We start from the raw sequence: 12,486 nt of genomic DNA, 5'->3' as shown, positions 1-12,486 counted from the left end.
GTTTTGGTGCAATTAAATATTTCTTTCCACAGAATTATTGCACAGCCAAAACACTGTATATATCTGATTCAGACAAGCGAAAACATTTCATGTTATCTGTAAAAATGTTCTATGGCAACAGTGACGACATTGGTGTGTTCCTCAGTAAACGGATCAAAGTTATCTCCAAACCTTCTAAAAAGAAGCAGTCATTGAAAAATGCTGACTGTAAGTATTGAGTTTGATCATTGAGTTTACTAATAATTAGGCATAACATTAACATTGAAGAGGAAAGAAGGGAACCTATTCTCATTTTCTCACTCTTATTTTCCATTGAATGAGAAAAAATTGCTTTGTATATAACTCAAGTAATTGTTGAATTGATTCCAATTTTTAAGTGAAATTTTAGAGGATAACAGTTGCTACATCTAGCTTCTTTTTTGATGTTAACATATTTGTTTACCTGTTCTGTAAATGATCGATAAATTTATCATGTTTGGATTGATAAATTTCCATAAAATCTATTTTGTGAACCATAAAAACTAAAAATGATGACACTTTCTGAACATTTATGCAAAATCTCTTTACTTATTAAAAAGACCTAAATAGAAAACATGAATGCTAAGACAACATAATAATAGAGAATGTTTTCACTCACAGTATGCATAGCTTCAGGAACAAAGGTGGCGTTATTTAATCGACTTCGATCCCAAACAGTCAGCACCAGATACTTACATGTAGAAGGAGGGAATTTCCATGCCAGTTCACAACAGTGGGGAGCATTTTATATTCATCTCTGTGAGTAGAAACATGTTTTCTGTATTTTTCATTTGAACATTGTGATTTCTTTTTAAAAATATTAAAAACTAATGAGCATAATCTTCATGCGCATTCAGTGCATTCTAACATGACAGGATTTGATTTGTTTTCTACAGTGGATGACGATGAATCAGAAGGAGAAGAATTCACAGTGAGAGATGGCTATATCCATTATGGACAGACTGTCAAACTTGTGTGTTCAGTTACAGGCATGGCGCTCCCACGATTGGTAGAATTCCACTTTTACTTTAGTCATCTATAAACTCTCATTTCTGCAGCAAACAAGTGACAGAATTACAGTTGTGTTGCCACATGGATATGTTTTAGTTTCATGCTTTGATAAGAATACAGTAGTGAAATAATCAGAGAACTAATTTTTATGGACATTTGTAGTGGACACATTGTGTCTTTTCATAGATAACTTTTTCCCAATGTGTTTTATTTTATTGTGAGTGAATAACTAAAAATATTCAGTAGAGGGCACTAGAAATTGCATTTATAAATCCCCAGCTTAACCATGAATACTTCATTTTGCTCTTTATTTAGAGCCTGTTCACTGCATATATTTTCTTTTGGGATTTCAGGTGTCCAAAAATACAGAAATTCTACTTAGATCTTAAAACAAATTTTGGTAGACCACCCCCAGGAAACATATCGTTTTAAAATAAAATTAACTCGGCATTCTTTACTACTAACAATGCTCACAAATTCATCTCAGGGAACATTTGCCAGGGTTTTTAGGAAAAACACTGTTAGGTCCAGAGGATACTATGGTAGACCCAATACTCTAACAGTTCCCAAAGTCAGTACTGTTTAACCTTTTGTAAGTAGCATCTATTCCCAGAACCTAGCATGTTACATGTATTTAATAAATGCTTATTGAAGAAATGAACATGAGGTTAATTTCACTTTCAAATCTTAACAATTTATTGATTATTGAGATTAAAACATTTTGCTCCTACTTCTTTTTTTTTTTTTTTTTTTGAGGGGCAATGGGGGCTAAGTGACTTGCCCAGGGTCACACAGCTAGTAAGTGTCAAGTGTCTGAGGCCGGATTTGAACTCAGGTCCTCCTGACTCCAGGGCCAGTGCTCTATCCACTGTGCCACCTAGCTGCCCCCTTGCTCCTACTTCTTTGTCCCCTTGCTATTCCAGTGCCTCATCATGTTATGGAGTCCTTGAAGCCAGAAGTGGAACATAAGGTCTGGCAAATCTTACCAGGCTAGGCTAGAAAAACTTGACTTTAAGGCCTATCTGGAGATGGTCTATCACCTATATAAGGATTCATTTGGATAGGCTGGATACCAAGTGATTTAGTGGGGCAACAGTATATATTTCATTGGTACTATTCTGTAAAGGCATAGGTAGTTGCCATGTGTAATCATGGAAGAATGAAATCGTAGGTCCTTGAAATATTGAAATAGGTATTATTACTACTAGTAGTCCTAGATAAATCATAACTCCAGTTGAGAAAGCAAATTGTCATTTGTGAGCCTGTCTATTCATTAGGAATGAAAACTTTAATTTATAAAAATTACATTTCTCAGGCAAAGTTTTTAAAAAAGCTTTCCAGAGATTTTCAAGTCAGAGGGGTGAAAAAACATTTGTACATATTTTTTTCTTTTTCAGCAGCTATATATATATATATATATATATATATATATATATATATATATATATATATATATATATATATATATATATATATACATACATATATATATATATAATTTAAGTGATTTAAAAGTAACAATTTAAAAAATAATGAAAAGGGCATTAAAGTAATTATGAATTAAAATATATTTTGTCTTTTTGAACTACAGTTTTGTGTTTCCTGAAACAATCCATTGTTTCTCATTCTCTGAGATACCTCAGCAGACATTATGTTAGTTTATCACTGCCCTAGAACACTGCTGGGGAAAAAAAGCCAGCTTGACACAGGTTAGGTAAGCAGGGTTTGGTTTTTTATTTGGTTGTTGTTTCTTTTACTATGTTTCATGGTTTTGCAAGGTGTTTTTATTTGTGATTTCATTACAGTATCCTGATGAACAAAAAGCATAAATAAATTATTTTATAAAACTTTGCAAAACTGGAGCTAATAGCAAAATGAAAAAACAAACTAACAAAAAAACCAATATAGCAATTACCTGGATAATTTCCTGTTCTTTTTCTCCCTATCTGAATCATTCTTCCAGTAAGATTTTGTTGTTTTGACATAAAAAGTGGCTACTGAAACACCATAAATCTTGAGATGAAAGAATTAGAAAAGATCTTAGAGATAATCTACTCCAACCTCATCATTTTACAAATAAAGAAACCGAGGTCCAAAAAGGTTACCAGACTTGTCCACAGGGACATAACTGATAACTATGAGATCTGGAATTTCAGACAGTTAGGTTACATATTAGATTCTGCAGAACCTAAACTAAGCAAGCAAGAATAATAAGAGAAGGAAACATTAATAGTTTGGACTACTAGTTGATGCAGTTCTTGAAATATTATCGTCTGCCAGATATGTTTGAAATAACAATTGTCTCTGACTCATTTGAAAGGTATCTTGAAATTTATCATTATTATTATTTTTTTATTTTATTAACAGCTAAATCTTTACTGGCTGTGGTATTTAAATGTTGGGGAAAAAGTAATCTTAGAGAATGTATTGAAGAGTGAGCTCTTTGCAATCATAGTGCTGTCAGTTTACTGTAATTATGCTGCCAATGTACCATGATTACCTGATCTTAAGAGGATGAATTAATGAATTGTCTGTAAGACATTATATGCATGACTACTTGCCCATATCAAGTAAAGATTCTAGCTAATGTTTGCTGAACTCTAGGATATTATCTTCACTTTGTAATCTGACATCTAAAGACATAGCAACATGTGGCTTTTTAGCCAAACATTTTAGCTTTAAAGAGCTTCATATCTTAGAGTATCTAAATATGTATGAGTTGTTAGCACACTTCCCAGTGGTGAGTTTTATTTTTGGAATACGGGTACCAGATTGGAATTCATTGCTTTTTTGGAGTGCTTTTATAGCACACTTGCAACCAACTTACAACCCAATAAACCACCTGTTAAGACTTCACAGGGCCTGTGACTTTTTTCAGACTTCACCACCCCTCACATCCTTGGGTCTCCCAGAGTTCCAGGATAATGTTGATGCCCTTCTGAAATATGGTTAACCAAACACAAGTTGGAACTTTTTATAAGTTGGAATACCTATGGCGATGGCTTAAAAATAAGTCCAGTACCTTCAAATACTGTCTATATTTTCTTTATCTTTGACCTTAACACTTACAAATTACCTTTCTTCAGTGTCTCACTGAATTTGGGTCATAGCTGTGATTTGGCTGATGAAACAAAGATGTCACCACCTCCTCCTCCTCCTCCTCCATCCCTAGATCATGTTATATTAGTTTATATCATTAAGGCTTGAAAACTAAACAACCTGAGGTAACTTAGCTTTGTAGCACAACCTGGAAGCTATAGTTAAACAACGTGTGTTATCCCACTCCACCAAGTATCCTGAAACATTATATATTATGCCTGTCCATAGTGGCAAGTATTTTCCTGTATTTTCCTGCTAAGTGACTAGATTAAAAATTTGGAAATGCAAATAATATATATTTTACAATACTGGAGAAAATTCACTGATTAAAGTCTAACTGAGGGGAAATCTTAAGACTCCTCAAATTGTGTAGAGGGCATTTGAATATAAATGGGGTTGTCGGATGAAGTTTCTTTTATTTTTAAATTACAAGTTTAAATTACAAAATTTTTTTTCACCAACTACATATTTTACTCTGTTTTCACTTAAATAGATGGCAATGAGACCCAAGAAATTGTATTCATTTTTTTTTTCAAGTGAGGCATTTGGGGTTAAGTGACTTGCCCAGGGTCACATAGCTAGTTGAGTGTTAAGTGTCTGAGGCCGGATTTGAACTCAGGTACTCCTGACTCCAGGGCCAGTGCTCTATCCACTGTGCCACCTAGCTGCCCCAAGAAATTGTATTCTAATAATTTGCTTTAATGGTAAGCTGAAGTATAGACCAACTATTCTTTGCCAATTAGTGAATTAATGAAAAAAAAATGGTGGTGTAATTACCAATTTTTTTATTTATTAAAAGTAGCATGGCTTAAGGTTTCATGCTATTGCACTTAAATTTTATTAGTTAAACTGTATCTGTCATAAATAATGTTAAAAGGAACAATTGAGTCATTTTCAAAAGGTCATGTAGAGGAAGAGATAGTTGACAGACCCTACTTTATAAGATCTCTAGGGAGGAGGTGATAGGTATTAGCGCTTAATATCTATAAAAGCAAGTGTTACAGTTTTTCTGCTCTCAGTTACCATTATTTGAAAATATTTTCAGCAATGTGGGTATAAACCGAATTTACAATGTATACAGTATATACTTTCTTTTCTATTAACTAATAATAGAAGTTTTAAAATGTAATTTTTTTCTGTGTATGTATGAGTTTTCTTTTGTTTTTGTTGAAATAGATAATTCGAAAAGTTGATAAACAGACTGCATTACTAGATGCAGATGATCCAGTGTCACAGCTACATAAATGTGCATTTTATCTTAAGGATACAGAAAGAATGTATTTGTGCCTTTCCCAAGAGAGAATAATCCAGTTTCAAGTGAGTTATTTATGGGAAAAATGTAAAACATGAAAATCATTAGAATTTTGAACTGTGATAGAATTCTTGCCATAAGAAGTTATATAAGCTTCTTTTAAAAGTCTTTATGCATTTGCATCTAATAATTAAGTCGAATTCAAATGATTTTCCACTTTGATCATATTTGATTTTTTTTTTAATGCAATTTCCAGAACTATTGTAAAATTACAGTTCCTTGGAGCCTATCATGAGGATACTGAATCCTTTTAATATGGTAGACTTTTCATCAGTTGAGAGATTCTTACAAATCTCTACATGTTGTTGCCTGTGTGCCCATCCTTTAACACTACCTAGCCTGGGGACTGAGGAAATTGGGGTGATTATGTATTGTACTGAAAAGAACAATGGACTAGAATGCAGAAATTTTGCATTCTGGGGTCTAGGTCTACTACAATATAACTTTGGGCAAGTCACTTAACATTACCATCTCAGTTTGCTCATCTGTAAAGTGGGGATGAAATCTATATTGCCTACCTCATATTATTATAAGGATCAAATGAGCTATGTGTTAAATTATTTTGGAGTTGTTAAGTGCTATATAAAGTAAAGTATCTGTTATTCTTGCTGATCATAATATTGCTAATGATATTAGTCACTAACCTTGGTATTCCAAAATAACCCCATTCACTTCTACTTTGTTGTGAAATAAAATTAGCCAAACATGAGTGCTTATTGGGCTGCTAATGCAAAGAGACATATTAAAGTATTATCTTTTTATTTGTTAAATAGGGTGTCATTCATTGATATTCTTTGAAAAGTATCAGTTGACAGGCTGTGATAGTTCACACTTATAGTCATAGACACCGGAGAGGCTGAGGCAGGTGGCTCTACTGCAGTGGGCAATGTCAACCATTGTCTGCCTAAGAATGGCCAAACTTGGAGGGTGGGAGAGAAAGAGTTGTTGTGGGGTTTTTCCTGAATTCCACCTAATCTTATCCGTGTGACTTTCCTATTCTTATTCTATCAGCTCAACTGCTTACCATTCTTTTTTCATTAGGCCACTCCATGCCCCAAAGAACCAAATAAAGAGATGATAAATGATGGAGCTTCTTGGACAATCATTAGTACAGATAAGGCAGAATATACATTCTATGAGGGTATGGGACCTGTCCATGCTCCAGTAACACCTGTGCCTGTTGTAGAAAGTCTTCAGGTGAGCAAGTGTTTAATTACTGAAACTCTTCCATTTTCGTGCACCACTTGTGTCATTTACTAAACCCAGTTTGGGTGTTTGTTATTAATTTGTTGTAGGGTTGGTAGGGGAACTGAAATGTTAGGTATATCTATATAATGCTCATGTTTGTGATTTCAGAATATTCCTTTTCCATAATGGTTTTCTGATTGTGTTACAGTTGAATGGTGGTGGAGACGTAGCAATGTTAGAACTTACAGGACAGAATTTCACTCCAAATTTACGTGTCTGGTTTGGGGATGTAGAAGCTGAAACTATGTACAGGTGCAGTAGCTCTTTATCATTCTTGATTCCTTTGCTTCTGTGGGGACCAATTTTTAATTGGGGAGTGTTAGCTAAGCAGCTCGTCACAATATTGGGACAAGGAAGGAGACCAGCAGCCTCCCTCAAAACAGAGCAGGATTTATTTAATAAGAACAAACTTTAAAAAACCACAAACAGGATCAGTAGGATCAAGGGAAAGGAAATTATACAACCTGAACAACACAACCGCCCAGGAATCAGCTGAGAACACAGCAGCATCCTGTCACCTTCCAGCTTCAAGCTAGAATGGCGGAAAAATCCCTTCTTCCCAGCAGACCCCAGGCTGACCACCCCCAAGCCAATTGGCTGGCCGATCTGACAGTCACATGACTGCCCTCACTAGGCTTCCAATCATAATTTTGCCAGGCCCGTGTAGGTGTCAGCAAATGGTGATGTTGTGAGGTGCCAGCGCCATGGCGACAGCTACAACCAGTGGGTGGAGCACCGTGCCGTTTTCGGAGCCCCAGAAGCCAGTGCACGCGCCGAGCTTCTTTTAAAAAAAATTCTAGCCAAAAGATGGGGTCATAAAAACCTCAAATAACAATTAATTCTTTACACTTCATTGGGCCCATTCTTGGTAATGAAAAGTGGTATTTTCATCAAATGTATTTGGTTGCTTTTGTCAATTTTGCAGGGTTTCTAAAAATGTTTACCATTTTTCCCTTCTGCAGATGTGCAGAGAGTATGCTTTGTGTTGTCCCAGACATTTCTGCATTCCGAGAAGGCTGGAGGTGGGTTCGTCAGCCAGTCCAAGTCCCAGTAACTTTGGTTCGTAATGATGGAATAATCTATTCTACCAGCCTGACCTTTACATACACACCGGAACCAGGGCCACGGCCACACTGCAGTGCAGCAGGCGCAATCCTTCGAGCCAATTCAAGCCTAATGGCCACTAACGAATCAAACACAAACAGCGAGGGAAGTTACACAAATGTCAGCACAAATCCAACCAACGTCACATCATCTACAGCAACAGTTGTATCCTAACTACTGTTGTGACCTAGGACTTACCGTGACTCTCCAGTGCTGCAAACAAGAAAACTGAACAAGCTTTTGTGGCTGCTTGGGAAAACTGTCCATTCTGAGCAATCCTCTTTGAGCCCTGTTACTTACAAGTACTGATTTGGAAAAGCAGAAGCCACAATAAAAAAAAGTCAATATAAAAACTTTATTGGGAATCTATTTTTCAGCTGGGTTTTTTTGGTTTTTTTGTTTTGTTTTTGTTTTTGTTTTTTTAATGGGCAAGAAATAGAAATGTGGCTGGGACGAAGTTTAGAAAACAATGAACATCACATAGTTTTTATGGACCAAGGAACTTGTATAAGCTTTAGTAAAAGGTACATTTTCACCATACCTTTTTTGTATCACAGCATATAGTACACTTTTGTTACCAAATAGTTTATATTTTTTTTTCTCCGAGCTTTTGCTCTGAAGTATAATCAGGTTCCATACCTGACCATACTTGTATAATCTAATTACCATACTCTTCCAGTTTAAAAAAATATATATATTTTTGGTCTGTGGCTGGAACTGTTCCTTTTTTAAACTGAAGTCTTGTGACTTTTTATGAACTGAAATTGTTTTGATTTCAGCAAGTAGAACCTTGTAAAGGCCAGCATATTTTTTTTAAGATTATATGAAGTCTGTGCAAAAGCTTTAAAAAAAATGCCTCTGCCTTGCCTGCAATACATGCAATATATGTTAACTTAGTGCTCTATTTTCCTGTCATTGTCAATAGTTATTTGTGTTTTCCTTTTTTTAAAAAAGAAAAAAATGTATTTATAGTGACAACTCAAGAAGTTCTAACATTTACATGAACTTATATTTGACCCTCGTCATGTTAATGATTGTTCATGTGACAGAAAATGTTGGTTTTTGAAGGGTTTTGTATTTTTCTTTCAAATCACAAATGCAACCATCTGTTCCAGGATCTTTTCAGGTTCTTATTCACTTCTAATCTTGTACATAACTTGTATTTTGTGTAAGTTAAACATTTTATTTTGAATGTGTAATGTTCTCAATAGCTTCATTTGGCAGCGTGTCTTTTGCCTTCTTGGCTGGTGACAAAAGTATCATGCAAAGTATTTGCTACCAGTAGGACTGGTGGGTGGTGACCCTTACTGTATAATGAGAAAAATCTCTACAAAAGCATGTTTTTATTCCCTTTACATCTTTTCTTTTTTTTTTTTTTATAGTAGCATAGGCCAAACATTGGTGTAATCCTAAAAATAATAAGATGCTTTTGTTAGATGATCAACCGAAATAGCAGGAATACATTACTTAGAAATGGATAGTTGTAAAGTACTCTTATAACCTATCTCTTCTCCCATTTTCCCACCTCCTTCTGCTTTACCCCTCTCTTAAAGACCAGTCATCTCCAGCTTTATCCTCTATTCTCCCTCCAGATGTTATTCATCCCCAAAGGTTCTCATTTCCTTTCCCTTCAATGAGGATTTGGTTCCATTCAGTGGGTTTTTGTAGGCGTTGCACTCTAAGCTTACCATTTTTACATTGTCTCCATTCCTATCCTCTGACTGTACATTAGAGATGACAGCAGAACCATTGAGTTTATGAGTACTAGAACTGCATGTGCAGTGTTGCAGAATATTGTTTAGCAATGCTGTCATCCTTTCTTAGAGTAAAAACTACCTCTGCGTTGTGCTGAGCTTTTAACTGTCCCATAAAACAAGAGCCATAGGACTTTCAGAGTGCAAACTCATGATTCCCCTGCAGTGTTGACCAGAGAAACCATTACCATCAGGGTCCCTGGGCTCTTTCAGTAGGTATCTATTCATCATTTTTTTTTAAAAGGGGAAGAGCAAGCCCATTTTAGGACATTTTTCTTAGTCTCTCTGTCTTCCTTATTCCCTGTTTTACTTGGGCTGTGCCTCTGTAAATGTTGTTTTTATGTTCATGGATTTGTCTTCCATTTTCAGAGAAAAAAATTCATTTGGTTGTTAAATCAATACCACTGTGTTTTTCTTACTATATGCCTGTCTAATTATTCATAGGCTTTTTTATACTACATGTATCCTTTTCTCCTACAATCTTATTATAAATGCGAGCTCCTCGCACTAGCAAATACTGCCTCACTCACCGGCTATTTGTTTCAGTGACCAAGGGCGGAACTCATTGTGGCCTTATCTTTCTTTGTTTTAAACTGTTTACTGGCATTCACTTGCAAACTGTTTGCTTGTCTTTACCCTACTTAAATTTTTTTTCTCTTAATGGCTACAGTCATTACACAATGTACACGATGTTTTTGTTTGAAGCATGTGAGTATTTTCAGTACTATTTTACTTAGAATTGTCCACGAGTTTCCTTCACTTAATAGGTTTGTTCAATTATGAAATTATATTGGATTGACTCTGATGCCAGTACCAACAGATAAATGTTAAGAACAAACGGCATCATACCCATATATCAAACCACAGTTTTTCTCCTTTAAAATAATACTTTAGAATATTTTGCATTGTTTTGCCCCATAGACGATACAAAACTTTTCATCTTTTGCCTTGTGTTTACTTCCCATTTGGGGGGTTTTAAATGCTTCCCCACCAGCAGCTTTGTTCATTAGCATATTATATACAATTTTCCTGGACTTTTAAAAGTTCCAAGAAACTTCTTGGAACAAAAATGTCTTTTTTTCCCCACCTGTCTTTTCCAGCCTGTGTACGGGAGTGTGGGGGTGGGTGGAGAATGAGTGGAGAGACAGATAGGGAAGGTATGGGGATTGTGTCATAGCCTATCTTTTGTCAGGACTTCTTTAATACTTCATTTATTTTTTTTAAAACCCACAAAACTATCGCGTGGACTTGTAGCCCAGCTCTCATTTTTCTATTCTTGTGAAACATGTATTCCATATCAGTACTTTTTAAAAACATATTTTCAGTTATTAATAGAACATAGATGTTAATTTTTGCTTCCTCCTGATGTTGGTGTTCTGGAGAGTTGGTCCTTTTCATAGTAAAGGCTCTGTCACTAGAATGTTAAATACCTTTAACAAACATAAATGGTGTGTTCAAGTATGTATTTTTTCAGCAGTATGTCTCATATACTTTTATGCAATTTCCCAAAATATACGTAGAAATTTGAGTCCATGTTCCAAAAAGTTTTTCAATAGTTTCAGTAGTTAACATTGAACTTACCACATAAATCAAGAAAGCAAGAACAATGCTCATAACGATCTTTTCTAAACAGTTTCAAAACTGAACATACTATGTTAACATGCTACTGCTGACTTCTTAATCCTTGGCATCTGAAGTCTGTCTAGTTAAATGAGTGATTATTTATTTCACTTTCATTGCACAGACCTATCTGAGAACCAACTTGTTAGTTTTTTAAAAATAAACCTGGTATCGTCTGTTCTCCCATAGAAAATTCCTAACATGTAAGTCTTGACAGAGGAAACCAGCTAACCATTTAAAACCAAATAATAGCAGGAGGAGCTGGGGGCAGGGAGGAGAGAGGTGGTCTTTCATGAAACAAAACATCCAATTATTAACTGAGGTATTTACTTTTTCTTTCAAAAGCAGCTGTTTCTGATGAGTACTGAACAAATGTGTGTAATTTTCTGTGCCAGACTCTTTACTTTGTTTTCAAGCACTGTAATGTGGGATTGAGTGGCAGCTTTGTTAGAAAACAGTAATATATTAGGGTTTATATTTAACCCTTTCAGGACTGAACTATTTCTCTCTTCATTCATTTCAATGTTGTAATAAACATTTGCCAGCATTTAGTACTGTCGTGGTCCAGATGTAGATTACATGCTCATTTTTAGCTTATTTCTTATACCTTGCAGCATGCTATATGCATTTGGTCCTTAAGGGGTTATAATCTACAAACTGTGCACCTGTAAGGTTTATTAGCAATAAGGTAGAAAATTGAGCAAGTTTTTACCATAATTTTGTAGAAAAATATGAATCTGCTCAGTTCCATTTTTCTCCCCCCCCCCCCAAAAAAAAAAACCCACAATATGGGCAGTTTCAAAGAATAAATAAAAGTGAAATGTAAAACATGTAAATGTCTTTTGTCAGATGTTGCCTGCTACATTTATACATCCTTGTTTTCATACCCTTTTAAAAGGACAGAATTAAATACCATGTTATTATTCATATGGGTACACAAACTTACCTTTGCATTTGAAGCACATCACAGTGGTACCAATATTAATAACTTACTAATTTCCTTGTCCTTGAATATAGAGAAGTAGACCGTTCCATTTAAAGGCTCATCTCCATTTAGACAACATCTAATGAATTCAGCAGAATTAGATGAGAGTTATCTAGAGTCACTTAGTATCTATCCCAACTCAAAATAACTTTCCGTGTGGAGTATGGAAATGTAGTTTGTTTTGAGATGGACCAAAAAGTAATAAGCTCATGTTGGGGGGAAAGATATATCAATTTCAGATTTATTAATTGATCTATTTTTTTTTATTCTTTGAGGGAATAGAAGACAATGGGATTCTCTGGTTTAATATGAAAGGATGACACTTGTGAAATTAG

The 12,486-nt window shown here is 35.1% G+C and overlaps 1 protein-coding gene across 6 annotated transcripts in view; it reads left to right on the top strand.

The window, feature by feature from the left end:
- RBPJ (recombination signal binding protein for immunoglobulin kappa J region) overlaps nucleotides 1-11,996 on the top strand; it is a 106,710-nt gene extending 94,714 nt beyond the window's left edge. For all 6 annotated transcript variants that reach the window (XM_043971084.1, XM_043971083.1, XM_043971082.1 and 3 more), the window contains 7 exons: nucleotides 33-207; nucleotides 640-777; nucleotides 915-1,027; nucleotides 5,305-5,445; nucleotides 6,482-6,637; nucleotides 6,837-6,940; nucleotides 7,651-11,996. In XM_043971084.1, coding sequence (XP_043827019.1) covers nucleotides 33-207; nucleotides 640-777; nucleotides 915-1,027; nucleotides 5,305-5,445; nucleotides 6,482-6,637; nucleotides 6,837-6,940; nucleotides 7,651-7,966 — 1,143 coding nt within the window. In that variant the 3' untranslated portion in view covers nucleotides 7,967-11,996. The remainder of the gene's footprint in view (nucleotides 1-32; nucleotides 208-639; nucleotides 778-914; nucleotides 1,028-5,304; nucleotides 5,446-6,481; nucleotides 6,638-6,836; nucleotides 6,941-7,650) is intronic.
- The last annotated feature ends 490 nt before the right edge of the window (nucleotides 11,997-12,486 follow it).

This window comes from Dromiciops gliroides, chromosome 6, assembly GCF_019393635.1.
Source record: "Dromiciops gliroides isolate mDroGli1 chromosome 6, mDroGli1.pri, whole genome shotgun sequence".
In the NCBI taxonomy this organism is placed as follows: domain Eukaryota; kingdom Metazoa; phylum Chordata; class Mammalia; order Microbiotheria; family Microbiotheriidae; genus Dromiciops; species Dromiciops gliroides.
This window is presented reverse-complemented; position numbering and strand designations above follow the sequence as displayed.